The following is a 20,525-nucleotide window of genomic DNA, read 5'->3' on the forward strand; positions in this document are numbered from 1 at the left end:
GTTGTATTGATCATTTATCAGGGCCTTTGTTTTATTTACAAAAATCATCAAATGTAAATTTTGAGACTTTTTCATATCAATCTTTCATATGATTTTATTTTGAAAGTTCGTAGGTTACCAGAGTGCACGTGTACGATTTGCATGTCTACAGTTGTTGAATAACAGAAAATGCAGGAAATTTAGCTAAAATAACAATGCTTTACAAATTGAAACAATACAATAAACACGAAGATCCCAAAAAGTTCACAATATGCAGTCCTATATTTAATTCTCCCCCAGTCCTGTGCCGCCTGTGCGATAAAATCCCTTCATTACGTGTTCAATTCTGACGTACTGGCGTTCAGAGGCGTCCTCTAGCGGCTTGTCTACCTTGTGGCCATACATGGATGACGACAGGGTGGGAACTGGCTTCATTTGTTCCTGAAATAAAAATAAGTTTGAAATTGCTATTATAAAATTAGATTAAGTTGCATTTATTTATTATCTTTCTGACTAAAGTTGTCTATATGTGAAAATACATCTAAACCGACAGTATATTATTAGTTAAGCGACGCGATATTTCTTAAGTTGATATATTCACTAATTTCACTCCTTTGCATTTACAAATAAAATTTCATTGTGTTGAAATTTTCAGCAACCAATTATTTATTTCATTTATCTTTTATTTTTTTGAAAATTGACACACACACACACATATCAATCCCCTACCTCCTCGTGTATCTTCAGCCCTCTCAGCGTGTGAACGTCGTCACGGTGCAGCTTAGCGTCGTAGCCGTGCTGCGTGTGAAACAGACGGTCGTAAGTCGACAGAGACTCATTCTGGAAAGATGAAACAAATATAGTAATTTTAGGGCGCGCTCAGGGCGGTTAAAATAAAACCCGTATGAGTTTTAAAGTTAAGAGGTGGACGCTAGACTGTTATCACCGGCTATGAGGCCAGGTGTGACAAGAATGTCCTAGTCCTAGGAATGCAAGTCCGGGCTCATATTTAAGAAAGAGAATACCCACCTTTTTGTTGTTATTGTAAATTCCTAAATTATAGCCCTGAGCGCGCGCGTCCTCCGCTGTGATATCTCTCACACCTGGCCAGCATTTTGAGCCATCTCCTTTGGTAGACAAGTGGTTCTTGTATATCCTCTTTGTGGCCTGAAGGTTGAATGTGAAACTAATCTCATAAGATACAAAATCACGTCCAAAAACATGACAGCTTTTGAAGAATTCATATAATAATCAAATAAAAAGGGGTGTCATTCTTTCAACTAAAATGCATTGATTCATTTCAATATGACTATTATTAGCGCCAACAAAGTGTATCTGATTATTCATCTTGAAGCACAAACGACGAAACATCCCAAGAATTAAAATTCTTACATTTATTATCACTTATTTTCTCCTTTTTTTCCGTTTGCCTTTTTATCTAATCTCTTTCTAAACATCCCCAGTAGTTAAACGGGTATACTCAAGGTATAAATTATTCAAATAAATTTTGTCATTTCAATTTTGAAAACATTCGTCCCGAAATCACGAACACATTTTTCAGTATTCCCAGTGTAATAAAGTGTCCATACATTCTTGGAAAACACGTGTAAGTACTGGTAACACTGTAAACAAGGTGTGTTTCTCACCCGGATGTGTTCTTTCCATATACCAAAGAGTTCTGCGGGCGTGGGCTCTTTTAACCCGTATTCCGACATAACCGAACCAGCTCCCGGATACGACATTATTCCAGTGTACCTAAATCTACCTAAAATGATTATCAAAATATTTTTTAGTGATTTTTTAATCCTAACAATCGAAAATAAAGAACTATCCGTTGTTTACTTCCAGGAATCGCACACATATTCACAAGAAGAGGAATAATTCTGCATGAATAGATAATAAATGTTAAAAGACAAAACTCGTAAAAAACAAAAAGAGTATTTTAGAGCCTACCCTATTGTAACTTGCTGCTGGGATGTGTTGGCTGCTGGAAGTGCGGTCACCAAGAAACCATGACGTCACAATCTATGACGTGACATCTATGACGTCACACGTAATGTCATGTAGCAATAGAACGTTTTTTATCATTAACAGCTGCAAACTGGACTTTGTGAAGTTTATAAATATGACGAAAAAATAATATTTTAGATACTTAGTTTTTGGAGATTGCCTAATAAGAAAAAAGTTAAATATTCTTTGGGCAAAGTAGACATTAGTTCAGGAGCTACAGAAACAACAAAAGCATGCCGCAAACACAGCTTGAAACAATTGACTGTGTCCTGTCACCATATTATCTTGCTAATAATGGATAAAAAATTAACTGAAAATCTAATTAATGGCCAAAATTTGACCAAAAACATCAAACAACTAAAATAATGATATGTGTTAAAAAACGTAACAAAGGTTATTCAATTTTCTAAAAATCCGGCGACACCATGAAAGTAGCCGCAAGCTACATTTATTTATTGAGTTATTTGAAATAAACATTCAATACATTTTCTTAGACGTTAGACACCATGCTCCCTTCCTGACAAGTTGCCGAATTTCTACTTGTGTAAAATACACTTGATGTTTTGGAAGAATGTGAAATGGTTCTCCGAGCGACAGTAATAAAGGTTTAAAATTAAGTTTAATTTGAAATTAAGTTTTAATTAATGATGAGAACATATAAAACTAGTAATTGTTATTTTATTTTTTACGTTGCTACATGTAGACTCATGCTCTTAAAGTTCCACAAACAATTCTTCCGTTCGCTTACTTTTGATAAAATAAAGAAAATGTTAAATGGACCTTCACTCTGAGAATGAGTGAGAATGGGAGGTTTTTCAGGATATCGCAAGAGATAATGGAAAGAAAATATACGTAGAATATTGATGTAGAAAGAGTAGGTGAATAAACGTTATATACTCTAACCCCTCCACATCGGTATGATTCAATCTTCAAAGTCAGTAATAATTGCAAGAAAGTGGTAGGACGTACGAGTGTGCAAAACATTTTTTAAACATTTTAAAACAGTAAAATATATTCACAGTTCTTAACACTGATCTTAACACTGATCCCTATTAATTATGACGTCGTTTGTGACGTCATCCCCGTGCATGACGCCACAACGTGTTTCCATGAAGATCACTCTCACGGTGCTGCGCTGTAAGAAACAACTTAGGCGCATCACTTATTTTTCCATCAAAAATGTACTAAAAAAAGACTAAGTGGGAGCAAAATTGAGGTGAGACGCGGGACAAAATGGCGACGACCGGTGCAATGGGACAAGACGGTATTCTGAACAATTTGCATCGAGAGACGATTTCTTGCGTCGACGCGTTTCCGCCAGCTAAAGTCCGTGCAAGAAATACACTATTATTTCAAAGAAACAAAAAAGAGACCAAACAAATCAGTGATGTAAGTCCTTTAAATAAATGGTATTATTCTTACTTGTTAAAGTTTTGTAAGATCAGCCTAAGGAGTAACTATAAGGGAAATATGCCAAATGAAAGTCGATTTAGTCTTCTTGGTGCTGGCACAATCCTTCCGAGAACTATTTGATTTTGTTTTCATATTCAGAAAGAAATATTTTTGGATGAAATAATGCGATATCTTTGATTAGCTAGCATTACTTGACTATAACATGCAAAACGTCGAAATCACGATCACGCATTATCAGGCACACACACACACACACACACACACACACACACATCAGGGTCAGAGGTGATGGTCGAAGGGCGAGAAAATTCGTTCATATACCGTGCTTTTGAAAACAGACAAACAGAGGGCATTCTAAAGAAGAAGTTCAAAACGATTTTTAAAACCACCTAACAAGGGTATTTTGAGATTATAAATTGCTGCATTTACTTTGCGTCATTTATGTGTATTTCAGGACAAAGATGCGGAAAGTGTTTACAAGAATTTACTGGGAACATACATGAAGCTCCCATACGAGCCCGAAACGGAAATAAATGAAAACGTTCATCGGTGGCCTACGACTCTTCCTCTGTTGAAAACCAAAGTCAAAGGTTTGAATACAGGCGCATTTACCCTTTAAAGTCTTTCTTTTTTTGTTCCTTTATAGGGTTATCTATGTCTTTTTATCATAAATCTCTACTTTCCTTTTATTTGTCCCTTTTTATGTTGCATATATGCATATCATAGGAACATGGAATTATCTTTTTTTTTTACTGAAAACTACTTGTCTCGTTCTCGTGAACATTCCAGCGTCGCCCACACCCCCACCTCGCTCTACCATGACAGAACTAGGAACAGTGCCGGGTTGCTGCGGATATCACCGTAAACAATATCTCCAGCGTCTGAACTTGGACTACTCCCCTGAACCTGTCTATCCTAAAGTGTTCCACTACCCAGATATGTGAGTGGCGCGTTTTACGTGGACATTGAATTGTCAAAACTGTGTGTGTAAATAATGTAGAGAATCCAAAACAAAACGCTAGGCACAAACCCGCCATACTATTATAAGTAATTAGGATTTAAGGAGAAGGGATTTACACAAATAGAAATAGTCACAAAACATGTTATCAGGTCCAGCAATGAATATACTCAGTGTGACTACATAATGAAATGATTTTCTACGGTCCTACGATGTCCCGGATGATGTGTCAAGAACGGACATGATTAATATCCTAACGATTGGAATCACAGTCAATTTATATCATACTCCAGTGGAAATAAGAACACTGTTTTTTTTACATCAAATATTTTCCTTTTTTTCCTCCGATTCCAGTTTCGAACGCCACGTAAACCGCACGATGCAGTTCCAGTCGCAGAGTCAGCTTCCCCTTTCCACCCTCAGCGTTCGCTGGCAAAACAAGAGAGACGACGTAGGCTACGACCCCCAAACACTGGAGGAAATCCTCACCAAATTTGGCCCAGTGAGAGATCTGATGATGACTGGGCCTTGTAGCGCAAGGGTGGTCTTTGAGAACCTGTCCGACTGTTGTGAGGTCATGTTGACGTCAGCTATAGGCCGCGTGGAGAACCGCTTAAAGACGCACTGGTGGCACAAGTGTATGACCAACAAGATGTTCTTGATGCGGCCACGTGGCTTGGCTGTGAAATATGACAACTTTGTCTATAATTACAATCGTTATTAAATGGGGGTGGGGTGGATGTGTCTTTAATTTTGATTTTTTTGTCACAATCCGTTTATACGCTAGTCTGAAGCAGATCTCAATTTCCTACTTTATTGTCCACTTTGACTAATAACAATAAAAATACAAACACACTACTGAAACAGAAACCGTTTCAATGGACAATTTCTGGTCTGAAAAAATCTTTGCAACAATTTAACACATCACAAGCATTAAAGACTTGGAAGCTGACGAAGTGTACTGCAGTAGACAGATAATAAAAAAGTGATAAACTATGATATGTGGAGTTAATGAATCCTCTGAAAACAATTAAGATCATCGAAACGTTAGACCAAATTTGTCCAAAAAAAAAAAAAAAAATGTGACGGGAAAGATCCAGCTTATAGTTTACCTACCATAATGCTTAAAACTTCTGGATGAGAATATTAAACACCATGCCAAACATCAATTCTTCTGAGATTGCACAAAATACAAAGACGATATATTTACCTTTAAACAGTAACTAAATTTTAACTGACGATCACAAACCATATTGTCAGTGACACAAAGTTGTACCATGATCAATGTGATAAAACTCAATACAACTTAACATCTACCATAACAGATTATATAAGTCATTTAATATATTATATAAGATAATATTGTAATATTATATGCCCACAAAGACAAACACAAAACTAAATGCAATAACTACTGATGTAAGGACACTTCAGTACGTAGGTCATCTATACTCTAACATTTTAAATTGAATGCAAAATAATTATATTATTAATTCTAGACTGATTCAATAAACACTTACTTATAACTGCACAAACAAACATTAAAGCCATCTCAATATAATTAGAATGAGAAAAATTGTGACAATTACTTTTCAATATTATATTTTAGAATACCCCCAATAAATTATCTAATAAAAAAGGTATTAACTCACTTAGTTTTTCAAACAAATTCTAAATACAAACTGGTCCCATTTGTATAATAAAAGAAAATGTACAATAAAAATATCAGAACTGTACCAAAGAATTCACAGGTATAAATTTCTGATGCTTTCTTATAATTACTAATATCTTCGATGGAAAACTGTTCAAAGTTTTCCTGGAAGCATTTTGTCATCTCACAGCTGTTTTATGTATTGCATGATTTGTTACTATTAAGTCCAAACCATCATCAGAGTTCATCTTTCTTGTTCTGAAAAATATATAACAAACATTCTTTGATTGACAGTAAAAAAATAAAATAAAATAAAATAAAATAAAATAAATAAATAAAATAATGAAAGTTTGAGAAAAATATATTACACACATTTTATGGCTGACACCAAAACTCAAGAAAAACTACAAAATATGAAAATATGAATATCAACATAAATGCTAATGTTAATTTAATTCAGTCAGCAAGAAATTTCGTTACATTTTGATAGAAACTCCATTATGGAAACATTATTTCTTAGTAACACCTAACTGAATGCTAAAGACAGTAGCTCCTACCTTTGCCTTCTTAGCTTTCTTTGTCTTTCTCCCACACTCACACTTTGACTCGTGGTCACTGGGTTGGTCCACCAGCTCCATGCCATCACGGACTTCTACTGGACTTTTTAATAGTTTGGCATATTCCTGAGGAAGAGACAGAGTGAAGCTTTTCTATATATTCTTAAACATTAAGGGTCAAATTCACACATGGGTTTTAGTCCTTTTTTTCTTCCAAATCACTTTAACATTTATCATAAAAAGCTGAAGTCCAGTTGCTTACAATATGTAGAAAGCCAGAAATCAAAACCAGTTTACAACCAAATAAAACCATAAATGAGAAACCTGTCAAACAATTAGAAACCAGTGTTATCACAGTATATAGCTAGTCTTTGTCTTGTTTATTAATAAAAACTTTCTACATTTATCATTTAATCCATTGACCCACTTTGCTTCAATCCAGACACAGAAAATAAAATTTAACATTTTTCTCAAAAAGATGGGCATTTTCACCCCTCTCTCTTAGCCAAGTCGCCTACCAGTTAGTAACCAACACCAACAGTCACATAATTCAAGTATTATGGCCCTGAAAAACCCAAGATGTAATCAAACAAGCTATTCTGTAAAACTCCATAATCACCAACTGATTTTCATTTCTAGACTTACGTTCTATATATCATTATGTTAGACAATTACAGTACAGATACCAGTTAAACTACAATCAAGCCTGATATCATTCTGACCAATTCAGATGCGGTCTTTCCAAGAGAGGTGTGAACATGACCTGACTCGGACCCTGTGTGTACTTACTTTAAATAATACAACATGGTAACAAAATATGTCCACCGCCATTAGATTGTCTCGCACAAAAAGCTGACCATTTCGGGCTATTTCTTTTGCCTGCAAACAAAATGAAATGAAAATCTTCAAACTTCCTTTTATAACTGTTGTTTGTTCTTTCAAAAGCCTTTTACAAAATACAATTAATTTTTTTTTATATGTTTCCAATAATTGCTTTTTAATATTACAAAAAGAGTATTAGTCACTTCAGTTCATAATGTGAAAAATATGAGGTAATTTTCTTTTTAACAGACTGTTGTCAATTTGCATTAAATGTTCATAATTTTTTCCCTATACACATTTACTGAAAGTCAACTTCAAATATACATGGAGGTTTCACTTCTTACCACAATTTTTACAAAATCTTCATCAAAAGTTTTGACTTGTGATTTATATTGAAAAGGTAAATAATGAAAAACTCTTATATAATCTATCAATTAATGCACAAATATTGACTCAGTCTAGTTTAGTTCAGAGTTTTTACTTGGATTTCTTCTTGGTGGTCAAGCAAGTGCATAAAACCCTAACTGCTGTAACTCTGTTACTTCTTCACCTTGGTCTAACAGTAGCGCCCTCTATCTTACCTCTTCATTGTGTTCTAACTGTAGCGCCCTCTATCTTACCTCTTCATCACATTCTAACAGTAGCGCCCTCTATCTTACCTGTTCATCATGTTCTAACAGCAGCGCCCTCTATCTTACCTCTTCATCGTGTTCTTTGGCCCAGATCAGTTTCTCCATCAAATCGCTGAGATCTCTCTTGAAAGGAACATAATGCTTGTACGGCTCCAGCTGTTTGTAAAAATGCTCATAATATGGGGAGTCCTGTTTGAATACCAAGGAGCCCCCGGCCAGAAGGTACGGGAATCTGTACGCTGCCACTGTGCCATCAATGTTCAGCTGATATTTCCACTTTAAAAAAAAATAAAGACAGGATGAGTTGGTCTGAGAACTGATCAAGTAAGTCAACACAGTCATGCACACTTAGTTAAAGAAGATATCAAAATAATAATAGTGATAGTACCAATTTTTCTCACTTTTTGAACCTAAATCAATTAGGATTTTTAAAAACAAGTTTTGCCTTTAAGGCTTATTTATGCTCACTCTATTAAATGTTTTTTTTTTTAAAAGGATGAAGATTGAAAAAATAGACGAAAAAGAACACACACCTTGAAAAAGTCAAAGAAGGATATATGTTTGACCAGTGGACCGTGTTTACTCTCATCTTTCTTGAAGAAGAACATATTGGTCAGCTTGGCATCAATGAGGTCAGGATGTTTCAAGGACATCTCAGCCAGGTCCAGTCTCTCCTGACGACTGTCCCGCCCACGGAAGAGAGCCACCTCTGTCTTGTTCTCCCACTTTGGTCCCGTGTTTCCCTGCACTGACATCAGGTCTAGACTGACCCTGAAATATCAGAACAGTGGTGACATCTATTATCATGTGTTTAGGTTATGTGAGAACAGTGGTGACATCTATTGTCATGTGGTTAGGTTATGTGAGAACAGTGGTGACATCTACTGTGCTGTGTTTAGGTTATGTGAGAACAGTGGTGACATCTATTGTCATGTGTTTAGGTTATGTGAGAACAGTGGTGACATCGAGTGTCATGTCTTCAGATAAAAAGTCTGCTAGTAGATAAAACTCAAACCATTATCAATTAATTGCACTAAATATTTTTACCCATATATGTTTCCTGTCTTATAAAATGGTTAACTTCTCTATATTTTGAGTGTTTTAAAATAAAAATGACAAACACCAAATCTGTTCAATAAGGCTGATTAACTTGGGTGACGATAAAAAGAACAATATGTACATCATAATAAAATTTTACTTAAAAATACCACACTTTACTGTTTTATGATTCTTCTTCTTTTAAACATGGGGACAAGTCATGCTGCAACATGTACCTTGTCAAACCCTTTCCTAAACACTTCAACATAAGACGGGTGCAAAAGATACATACAGTACTCCTACCTTAAATCATAAAATATCAAAACCTAGAAAACTTTTAACATCCACATTCAAACATCCACATTCCTGGCAGATAGGGGGACTACACACCTCTCCCGCACAGACATCAAAGTTCAGGGTGACAGAAGAGTTTTACAAACAAGCAAGCATCAAGCCATCTTTAGCAGTACCAAACCAAGGCAAATAAAGTGCAAATTAAGCTAGACATGGAAGCTGAAAGTACTGGTACATGTATGTCCCATATGAAAGCAGGCTACACAAAGCTAACTTTGGAAGATACAATGTTGTGCTGAAAATTTTATAATGCCATAAAGCTAATATTTCAAAATGATGATCATTAGAAAAACAATAGACAAACAAGCATGCCTCAATTCCCCATAAATACGATAAATTATTAGTCAAAAATGGAAATTGTTTGAAAGACAAAGCCACAACAAAATTGCCTATTGTGGGATAGAAATTCAGCCAATTATTACGAAGAAAACAAACCAAAATGAGTTCATAAAGCATACACACCCTGAGTAACAGTTAATCTCTGACTGCCCCCCCCCCCCCCCCCCCGACCTTCTGCCCCTTTTTCATAGTGAACAAGAACTCTGGTTTGAAGTTTGTGAATTTCTAGCCCTATCACCTATTTACGGAACATCTATAAATGCCAGTCGAATAATCTCACCTACACGTATTCTTTAAGTCAGACTCAGAGGTTTGATATGTTGGCATTTCTAACGTACCACTCTCTTGTTCACATCTACAAACATATAAACCAGGAACATATCAAAACAAGGGGAGAGAGGACCGTATCTCCATATGATAGTGGTGAGAATTGCATTTTTTTTCCTTGATTCAATGAATATGGCGATGAATTGAAATTGATTGGATTGAAAAATTCCTTTCAAAATCAAATCTAGTCAGAGTTGGCCAAAATTCAAGAGCTTTGTCTTATTATTAAGAGTCAATATTCAAATACATAAAATGTAATACAAATCACCTTCTGAGAATAAAAGTTAAAAAAAAAACATTTTCATTTTCTCTTGTCATTTGCAGGGAAGCAAGACTATCTAATATCTAATATCAAACATCTACGGGTCTAGGAAAAAGCACAGAGCCCAACCAACATTTGTTCAAACAATCAAAATCAACATCTTATCATTTAAGAGAGCTCTAACAGAGCTTTTGTTGTTAATAAACAGTTATGAAATAAACACCAACAAAGAAGAAACCAAAGAGTAAAAAATCAAGATGAAATCTGAGGGAAAAAAGCCCTCACCTGCCCAGAGTCTCTAATGTGGACTCCGTGACATCATAGGTTGGCATGACGATATCCCTGGTGTCGTCTGATCCACACCAAGAAAAGACAGGTTGAGGGTTGTCACTGGTCTTTCTCTTCTCTAAAGGCCAGTCACCAAGGTTGACAAAGAATTCTATGTCAGGGAGCTTCACCTATGGAAAACATTTTAATGTCTTAAAAGAAATAACTACAGGTATGTTTGCATTTTCCTCTTTAGACATCAATTTCCCAATAACTTAGAGTTATGGTCATACATTTTTGACAAAAAAAGGAAAGACTGTTTAGACATATAACTAATGGATAATTATTTACTGTAATAAATATTTATTTATTATAGTAAACAGACTACATATGATGACTTATATACAGAAACGATCTAAAAATATTACAAAACAGTTATTCTTAATGTTCATTGAAATCTTTCTATTCACTGTTATAGCTCAATGAATTTAAGTTGGACTTATTTATTCTAATGTGTATATTTAATCAAAATCATGTTATTACCTTCCTTGTCAAGGACAACAACATGGCATCCATGAACATCTTGAACCCAACATGTTCTCCGTGAGTTTTCCTGTAGATCTAAAAACAAATATTCTAAGGTTAATAAAACTTTCATTTCTTGCTTAACAATCATGATTATCTATGAAAAAAATGTAAATGTAAACCTAGTTAATATAAGGTTGTACTTCCATTTAAGATGTGATGGACTGACTTATATCAGAATGCAAAGACTCAGTGGATTACAATTTCTACCCGTGTTTCCAGTCAAGTTAGGTCATCCCAACCCAAAGTGGGTTCTTATGGTGAACTACTATCAGTCATCATCTGCCAGTCTGCTGAGATGAGCCAAGCCAGACTGATTCATCCCAACTTGAATGAAAACACGCCTCAACCCTATTTCCAGTTTATAAGGTCCCCTGAGAAAATTTGTCTCATTTACGTTTACTTACGTACAATCTGACCTCATTTAATGTTTACTTACGTACAATCTGACCTCATTTAATGTTTACTTACGTACAATCTGACCTCATTTAATGTTTACTTACGTACAATCTGACCTCATTTAATGTTTACTTACTTACAATCTGACCTCATTTAATGTTTACTTACTTACAATCTGACCTCATTTAATGTTTACTTACGTACAATCTGACCTCATTTAATGTTTACTTACTTACAATCTGACCTCATTTAATGTTTACTTACTTACAATCTGACCTCATTTAATGTTTACTTACGTACAATCTGACCTAAAACATGTTTTTCTCTTTTAATAAAAAATGTTCTTAGTCTGTTAAAGGACATTCTGAGGGACTTCCTAAAAACACTTCTCGAAGTGTTACATTCATTACAGAACAACATTAGAACTGTAAAAAATACACCAAATGTTCTTCTTTAGAATAGAATAGAATGAGAACCGTAAGTGAACGTTAAATGAGACAAATTTTCGCAGGGGATGTGATCTCATACCTTCTCATACCTTCTTGACCACATAGTGACACAAGCTAAAGCTGCCACGCTGACTAAATCTAGACATAAGACACCACATCCAGTTTATAAGATGTGATCTCATACCTTGTTATTCTTGACCACATAGTGACACAAGCTAAAGCTGCCACGCTGACTAAATCTAGACACGAGATCTTTTTCCACCTTCTCCATGTCAATGTTCTTGTACAGGGACAGATCCTGCTTTATCTGTCGGTAACTCTTAGGACACTGCATCTTGGTCAGCCATTTGTCCACTTTGCCAACTGGACAGTAGCATTTTTCATGATAAATTAATCCTGTATTTAATAAATTAAAATAAATTCATGAACATGAGTAATTAAAATTCATACTATATCAGTATTATTAATTTTATGGCAGTGAAAAACCTTAAATGATTAAAGTACTGAAGCATACATTTTCAGTAGTCTAGCAGGAAGGAGTCTGCCATTTAGTGAAAAAGTCTGAGAATATGGTGGGGGGTCCCCTGGTTTTTACTGCAGATCTGTATCCATCTCAAAAATGATATTTTTGGCTAAAAAAAGTCAGAAATCTGCCCATAGTCAGAAAAACTCCACCCCTGATACAAAATGTATTGAAATCAATGAAATAAAATAAAGTTTATGTATGTGTACAATCTGTAAGATATATTTTCAATAACTATAATGTTGGCAACAGAGCTCATTTTACTGACCAATGACTTTTGAATGATTTCTAAGCATTGCAAATTCAATTCTAATTGTCTTTCTATTACTTTTTGTTTACTAATTATTTGTTTGATATTAACATTTCAAACTTGACAATGATCATTATTATTATAACAATTATTATTTCACTTTTATATCACTTTGAAGAGCTCTGACAGAATCCAATTTCTGATGTATATTTTGCACACACACACACACACACACACACACACACACACACGAATAGTAAATTATTACTCCTACAACCACTGTATCTGAAGACATAACTTATCTTTGTTGGTTATGTCAGGCAATGCAGCATTGGAAAGGGGAAGGGGTGAGGCAGGGGGGGAGAAGGGGGCGGAGGAGGGTACACATGACATCAGGATGTGACTACATTCTACATCATGTGCCACAGGTAAGCTGATACTATCTACAACAGCCAAGATGTAATGAAAGATCCCTTCATGTGACACTGGAAGTATGCAGTGTGTCTGTCTCATGTCTACCCAGAGGCTGCACTATAATTGCTCAATATTTGACAGACCTAGATATAGCTAGTATCTTTAGAGATAGGTCCTTTTTTCTTAAAAAGTGGACTTTTTTTACCCCCTAAGGTGACCCCATTTGAAAAATGGCACTGAAGCTGTTCAAAGATCAAGATTTGGTTGAGAACAGACTCTTTTTCACCAAAAAGGTGCCCCCCCCCAAAAAAAAAAAAAAAAAAAAAAAAAAAAAAATACAGATCAACCCTGTCTTTGGGCAACTGTGATGCAGTACTGTTTGCCAAAACTTCTCTATGATAAGAATAAAAGTAATTTTTCTTCAATCAACAGCTAATATTGAAATAGTTAATCTCCAATATTTCTCTTAGATAACTCTAATAGTACTGCATCACTGTATGTCTGTGATTATTCATCAGTATTGTACAAAACATAGTATTAAACAAACTTGACTGCGTTATTCGCCTGGCCAGGCATTCCAGATACAGCGTATGGGAAGGTGAAAATAAAGAGAGAGTACTTCAGCCCCCAGGCAAGGCCTGAGGGTATGGGACAATAATATAGACACATTTATGATTATACTTAAAGTTAAACTATGGTTTATATTCATGAATCCAATGAACAGATTAATTTTTCACATTCAATCAACATGTGATGAAAACATATTATTGTATTATATTCTTGTGGCAGGTTTGAAAAATATCAAAATATCTTTACAGGAAATAATTAACAACATACGTGTACAAGCAGTGTGAGAGTCTGGGTTGATGCAAACAAAGTCTGTTCACTTCTGCTGAGGCTTTTTGTTCTCAGATGTTATTGCATTTTTAATACTACAAGTATCCAACAAACAATGCATGTCCACAATAAGAAAATATGAAATACTGGTTATGCAGGTTTGTCTAATATTCTACTTAGGAACCATCTCAAATGGTCACATTCTCTCTTAATTAATTCCTCTTGTCTTCTCAATGCATTAAAGATACTATGAAAAAACAAAACCTGTCACAAGTTTTTTTAATTTTTATTTCAAGAAAACACTTTTTACCATGCTTTTTTAAAAGTGACATTCAAGTAAAAGCCTGTATACATGCCTTCAAAAGTTCCTTAAACTGTCTCTGAAAAAATTTAATTATCTTTTGTCAATAGCTTTATTACTCAAACAGCTTATTTTTCATATCATCTCCTGGACTGATAACTTATAATATTAACACAATTTTATCACCAACAAAGACCTACCTTTTAAAAGATACGGGGAGTCTGCCACATGTTTCCCGTTATAAGTGACCTCCACCTGGACATCTTTGACTGTGTTGAACAATTTGTAGCGGACCAGAAAAGTCCCGTCATTTCTGTCCAGCACCTGCGGCCAGCCTCGGACACGGGCTCCGCTGGGACTGTTAATATTGATCTTGAACACATCTCCTGGGCTGTCTGTTAAACTGGAAAGATTTTGTCAAAAGATCTTATTCCTGAATAATGGAGCAAGCATATTAGTTTCTCATGTACCCTCCTTTATATGACCATACATATTCTGAGCATACAGTCACATAAACACCACCCTGAGCTTCAGAGCTAACTTGACACTAACCTCTTCACTGTAGCCTATCTTCATCGTGTCAAGTAACCTCTGACCAGATTCGATTGCCTCCGCCGCCCGCCAATCAAATTTAAAAGCCCGCACTCAATGACTCATTAAACGATCTAGCCAATGAACGCGAACGAGTCAAAGCGCGCTTTGTTCAAATCCGGACCAATCAAAGATAAGGCTGAATATCAGGGACTTGCCGTAATCTGTGGGCAGCACGCAAATAACGTCGTCTCTCAGTAGATAATGATGCAGGGCCTCAAACTGCTAGACCCTATGGTTTCAATTCCGATTTACTCATATTTTGCAAAGAATCAAGAGATAACTTAACACATTCTTTTTCGTAGTCACTCGCCTTGCTTTCTTTGTGTACGGTAATACACTCGGAACTACTCGGATGTCTCCGCACTCGACAATAACTTTGTTGTTAGTATGGAGCTTGCGGAATCAGCCGAGGATTGCCGATTGACGGTCAACCAATCAGCGTTTTCACCAAACTTTGGTGAAAAATTTTGAAACATGGATTTGATTGGCTCATATAAACTAGGTCAAACTATTTTCGTCAGAGGTTACTTGACACGATGAAGATAGGCTACAGTGAAGAGGTTAGTGTCAAGTTAGCTCTGAAGCTCAGGGTGCATAAACACATAAAAGCTGAAATTTTCTTGTTTCTTGGAGCTGCACAATTTCATGTCATTTGTAATATTTCAAAACTTAATTTACTTCATTTCATGAAAATTCTTTTAAGAATGCTTAAAAAAAAAAGGAGCCAAAAAATTAATTAGAAAGATCATATCATGTATGTAATGCAAATATTTGCCCATTTTGGTATCATCTGCTGTGTTTAATAATAAAGGGAGAAATCATATTTTAGACTCACATTACATGTATAAATTGCTTCTTGTTGAACTTATCTGAGGACCAGTAATAATTTTAGATCAATTTTTAACAGACAAATGCCATGAATTAATATCACCAAGAATAATCTACTTTATCACTTCCTGACAAACTTTGTCATCTGTCCACCATCTTCAAACATTTTTTCATTGCAGACAACCCAGAAGTTTGCATTTAAAATGATGAGGGCATTTGAAAAAGGTCTTTTCCATTTTCCCATGAATCTTTTGGGTGAGTATCAAGATAGGAGAGTCAAAGGTTGGTTAGTCAGAGAAAAACATTGTTTATCCCAAGAAAATTTGTTTAGCATTTTTTTTTTTTTTTGGGGGGGGGGGGGGATCTTATTCTGTGTATCTTTGATTTATCTGCAATAAGCATCATCAAAGCAGTAGGTTGGGCAAATTAGCAAATGTGGTAAAAGATGTTTGTGAAATGTATTCAATTTCTACAAGCTACTGTACATTCTCATATGGGAATGGCTAAAGATGTATGGGAAAACACAGTGAGGAAGTGGTGTTGGGGGGGGGGTTCTGTTGTGAATATTCACATATTCACCAGAAGGAGGAATTTGTTCCATGAAAAGGTTAAACTTGAGGTTAGATCAAACTTTCATAAATGTACATAATTCTAAACAAAGTGCTAGAATAAATTTTTAGTAGCAATACTTGAATAACAAATAACCCATGTTAATTAGGCATTATTCGACTATGATATAACTGAATATTATACATTTTATGGTTTTCTTATTTAAGAAGACCATCTATTTCTAGCAGAGACTGACTCCAAAATTTGAATAAATATGGCACATCAAAGCCTGCCCAGGGAGTATATCATAGTGTGCTTTGACAAATCACTGACATTCCCATCCATTCATTTTCACAAGAGAAGGAAATGACATAAGATATATATACACATTACTATCAGAAGAGAAGCCACTCACATACATGAAAATATTAACCCATTTTCTTATCAAAATGTGCTTTACAACACAAAGAAACCCCATTAAATGTTTAGAAGTGCTGCTTGAGAAAACTATGTAGTACTTCACTCCTTGATTCAAGTGTGATCCTTTAAAAATAATACTCAACAATGCCATTAAGAAGTTAACGGTCAAACTGACCGCAGACATCAGTTATCTTTATATGTACAGTACTGAAGTTGAACTGATGTGTACAATCTGAGAATGTATACTAATCAGTGGCCAGCTTTCTATGCATGACATGACGGGGGGGGGGGGGGGGGAGGGTAATATATGGCCATTGTGATCAAAAATGTGCGTTTTCAAAAAGAAATCAGGCCGTGAGAGAGAGAGAGAGAGAGAGAGTAAGAGCACTTAAGGACATAATCCAGGCTTGTTGACTACTTTCATCTGGTTTTTGTGGTCCAAGTACATTAAAGTCACATTACAATTCACAAATTTGCCTCAAATTCTCATATTTCACCTGAAGTCTTTCAAAACGAAATGGCGGCTAACCACAAAACCATTTTATCTGAGATCTGTAAAATATGGTCGCGTCTAGACGCCTCCACCTCGCTGTCAACTTGTTATTACTCCTGCAACATGGTTACCACTGAATTAATTATCATAAACAAACCAGTGTTTGACTGCAATAAAATTGCCAGTTTCTTTGTTCTAATAGTATTATTTATTAATATTTCAGGGCAAACAAGTACTTATTTGTATTTCTCTCTATTCAGATTCTAAGACCCCATTTCATAGATTTTGGATCGATCTATCCCTGTGGGGAGTCTCACTAGATTACTGTCAGCTTAGCCGGCTTAAGCGTCTGTCCTGCCTACTGAAAGCTGTAAGGGGGTAATTAACTATGGTGCGCACTCAGCTGACTGCAATTTAGCGTGAACCCCCAGGGAGTTAGGTCGACCTAAATGTTAATCCCTGGATCGATCTAAATCTCTGGGAATACACCTTAAGATTTTGAACAAACATTTTATTAATTACTATTTACTGACTTCATGCTTAATTCATCAGTGAAATATTGCCTTAAACGCTTTGTGACATGACAAAGTTCTGTGTGTTATTCAAATATTTCTATTTTGCACAAAAAACTCCTTTAAATGAAGTTTGTTAACCTTTGCAATGTGCATATGTACATTTACAAATCCATTTCCATTCATTTTAATATTTATTTACATATTTTCATTTTACCAATTTTTTTATGTAAAACAGCTTACTAGTATTCCTATCGTATAATACCACACAACCACAAGAAACTTCTTTGTTGGTTGCTTAAAACTAAGAGCTCCAATTATTTTTCAATGGAATTACTAGCCTTAGTTAAAAACTGCACTTTATAAGAAGGTGAAAAAGCAAGAAATGCACAAACTTCTCATTTACAATAAGGTACTAGCTAGCATGTGAAACAAATGCTATCTTAATTGAAATGTATGCATTATGATTTTGGCAGTTGGGGGGGGGGGGGGGGGGAGTTGGAGGGGTAGGGAGAATTGATTTGGAACTTTGTAGGCTTATGGTCAGTAAACATTAAATCTTATGATTTTCCCACCAGAATCCAACAAACCGTCAAAGGGACAAAGACGATAATAATTTATTGTCCCAACCAACAATGGAAAAATTCATCCACGTAATTAATGCACTGACCAAACACTGTGGGTGTCTCAGACATCAAGTTGGAGGTCCTCACTTCTTAAAAGAACATCTATCTTTATTCTTAAGACATAACTATTAATTTCATTTAAGTGCATTCAAGTGGGAGGAAATCTTAAAATAATCGTTGAGCGTTTATATGGTAGACATTTTATATAAACAAGGAAATAGCAAAAAAGCGATATGTGAATATATATGGGGAAAAATTCTATTCAGCACTTGTTTTTTTTTTTTTAATATATTTCACTTTGACACAGTGTGAGTGGCTAAAATTAACAGCGCTAAATTACAGTGCTAGTACAGTAAATGAGACAAAACAAGAAGCCAGAAAACATGGGAATGGTAGCACCTGGATCTTAATAATAATAATAATAATAATAATAATAACCTCTCTCCCTCGAGCACATCCTCTTCCAATAAAGTGAATTAGTTAACGAGTGCAAATCTTACTTACTCTTACTCTAAGACTGACGATACTTAAAATTTAAAAACAAATAAGGAAATATGAAGAGGTACTTACTTCACGCCATCAGTGCCCACGGCTTGTATATAGAAATAACGAACGGGCACTACAATCTCTGCCTCTAAACCGGGGCCCCAGATTTTGCTTTCACTAGGACTAACTTCGATTATTTCTGCCGACTTTGCCTCATGAAAGAGAACATCAGTTAACGAGCACAAAATCACAAGACTGATGAAGCGTGGGATCATGATGGCGACACTGACACGACAGTACTCTGGCCACTGAAACTGACATGAGTACAGTGCGCTTGCTTTGACAACTAATTAGGTCATGACTTCCGGCATTTCACATTCTCGCCATCTATTGGGTACAAATGTAACTACATGTATTTTAATTCCTTGCAAGAGATACATTTAATAATAATTATTATAATGACAATATTTCTATGTCCTGATTTCTATGCAACTGTCCTAATTTTATAACGATTTATTTGAACATATTTTACTAAGATCAACGGCAAAACAATGAGTTATTACATGTGTCCACATATATTTCTGTTTATTTTCTGAGTGTACATAAAAATATCATACTACACGATTTTCCCAGATCTGGCACAACTCAATATCATTCTAAAAATGGTACTTTTTACAGCTTCTTTAGTTCAAGTTTTAAATCCCTTTCAACTGGAATTTTTATGCTCAGGCTGCACACTTTTCCCTTTCAAGTCAACAATTTCAAATAATTTCCCACAGCAACGATTTTTATATATTGGCGTGATCCTTAATCTTTACTTAAATCTTTTTCATTCTCACTTTCGTACTTTTAGTTTTCGAGAAACTCCAAGAAGTAAAAGTAGTCCATGAGCCAAAGGCCAAAAAATCCAATTTGGCTGCACCCCCCGTCAGGCAAAGGTTTTATGATTGATTCTTGTAGTTTAGAACCTGAATTTTTCATTTCTGCTTGTTTCCGGCATGAAAAAGTGTCCGTTTGTACCGGAAACAGGCCAAATCCAAGATGGCCGCCAGTAAATTCATGTGTCAACTGTAAATACAAAAATTGATTAAAAAGTTACTTAACAACTTAATATTATCAAAATTTGCACTGATCACAAGTACTTTGGCCTTCTTTGATATTTCAGGCACTTTACATTTTTCAAGATGGCGACTGAATCCAAGATGGCGGCCATTTTCCTTACTTTTTGTGAAAAAATACAAATACCTAAATTTGAAATTTTTTTTATTAACCAAAAATTAGGAATATTTTACATGTTTTGATGTATTTGAATAAGTTGAAGTCTATATTTTTAATTTTTACCAGTTAATTTATCACAAAATTGTACATTTGAACACAGATGGCTCTAATCCAAGATGTCCACCACATAAAATGGGCTTTTTGTTTTGATATGTCAACAAGCCTTTCTCAGTATAAAACATCTCTGACTACTTAATGGAGGATTTATTGCACAGGTCATGGTATGAAATGTATGACTGAATTATTTAAATTGTTTTGAGATTTTGTTCAGGGTATAAAAATCCAAAATGGCCGCCAATTTCTGGATTCAAAACGTACATTATTTTGATTTGCATGTTAAAAAACATTAATTGAATAATAAGTAAATTAAAA

At 35.1% G+C, this 20,525-nt stretch overlaps 3 protein-coding genes across 4 annotated transcripts; 1 reads left to right on the forward strand and 2 right to left on the reverse strand.

Moving 5' to 3' along the window:
* Window positions 1-67: 67 nt before the first annotated feature.
* LOC147762009 (uncharacterized) lies at window positions 68-3,145 on the reverse strand. Its single transcript, XM_087010301.1, has 5 exons — window positions 1,933-3,145; window positions 1,626-1,744; window positions 1,009-1,146; window positions 709-819; window positions 68-420 (listed from the first exon to the last, which is right to left on the reverse strand). The coding sequence occupies exons 2-5, from the start codon at window positions 1,719-1,721 to the stop codon at window positions 265-267; spliced, it is 501 nt and encodes a 166-aa protein (XP_086866427.1). The 5' UTR covers window positions 1,722-1,744; window positions 1,933-3,145; the 3' UTR covers window positions 68-264.
* LOC106172918 (uncharacterized) lies at window positions 3,111-5,359 on the forward strand. The gene is made up of 4 exons (XM_013553848.2): window positions 3,111-3,378; window positions 3,857-3,992; window positions 4,192-4,342; window positions 4,715-5,359. Exons 1-4 carry the CDS (start codon window positions 3,223-3,225, stop codon window positions 5,082-5,084), a joined length of 813 nt encoding a protein of 270 aa, XP_013409302.1. The 5' UTR covers window positions 3,111-3,222; the 3' UTR covers window positions 5,085-5,359.
* LOC106172926 (protein O-glucosyltransferase 2) lies at window positions 5,161-19,236 on the reverse strand. 2 transcript variants are annotated; one of them, XM_013553860.2, is made up of 11 exons: window positions 18,960-19,236; window positions 14,568-14,770; window positions 12,227-12,438; window positions 11,153-11,230; window positions 10,628-10,800; window positions 10,034-10,108; window positions 8,556-8,793; window positions 8,089-8,298; window positions 7,358-7,447; window positions 6,569-6,694; window positions 5,161-6,269 (listed from the first exon to the last, which is right to left on the reverse strand). In XM_013553860.2, exons 1-11 carry the CDS (start codon window positions 19,148-19,150, stop codon window positions 6,249-6,251), a joined length of 1,617 nt encoding a protein of 538 aa, XP_013409314.2. In that variant the 5' UTR covers window positions 19,151-19,236; the 3' UTR covers window positions 5,161-6,248. The 2 variants fall into 2 exon arrangements, with proteins under 2 accessions (XP_013409314.2, XP_086866422.1); XM_087010296.1 differs by lacking the exon at window positions 10,034-10,108 and having other exon boundaries at window positions 18,960-19,234.
* Window positions 19,237-20,525: the final 1,289 nt, after the last annotated feature.

The sequence above is a fragment of the Lingula anatina genome, chromosome 4 (genome assembly GCF_051362555.1).
Source record: "Lingula anatina isolate TDL-2025a chromosome 4, LinAna3.0, whole genome shotgun sequence".
NCBI lineage: Eukaryota > Metazoa > Brachiopoda > Lingulata > Lingulida > Lingulidae > Lingula > Lingula anatina.

Excerpts from the sequence above, each read along its gene's own strand:
- LOC147762009 (XM_087010301.1), bottom strand. The coding sequence starts at position 1,721 with ATGTCGTATCCGGGAGCTGGTTCGGTTATGTCGGAATACGGGTTAAAA. Across the intron at positions 1,147-1,625 it reads TATGGAAAGAACACATCCGG|GCCACAAAGAGGATATACAA; the intron begins GTGAGAAACACA and ends TTCAACCTTCAG. Across the intron at positions 421-708 it reads GGCTGAAGATACACGAGGAG|GAACAAATGAAGCCAGTTCC; the intron begins GTAGGGGATTGA and ends TTTTTATTTCAG.
- LOC106172918 (XM_013553848.2), top strand. The coding sequence starts at position 3,223 with ATGGCGACGACCGGTGCAATGGGACAAGACGGTATTCTGAACAATTTG. Across the intron at positions 3,379-3,856 it reads AGACCAAACAAATCAGTGAT|GACAAAGATGCGGAAAGTGT; the intron begins GTAAGTCCTTTA and ends TGTGTATTTCAG. Across the intron at positions 3,993-4,191 it reads GTTGAAAACCAAAGTCAAAG|CGTCGCCCACACCCCCACCT; the intron begins GTTTGAATACAG and ends TGAACATTCCAG.
- LOC106172926 (XM_013553860.2), bottom strand. The coding sequence starts at position 19,150 with ATGATCCCACGCTTCATCAGTCTTGTGATTTTGTGCTCGTTAACTGAT. Across the intron at positions 8,794-10,033 it reads GACTTAAAGAATACGTGTAG|GGTCAGTCTAGACCTGATGT; the intron begins GTGAGATTATTC and ends CTGATATTTCAG. Across the intron at positions 8,299-8,555 it reads CCTTCTTTGACTTTTTCAAG|TGGAAATATCAGCTGAACAT; the intron begins GTGTGTGTTCTT and ends TTTTTTTTAAAG.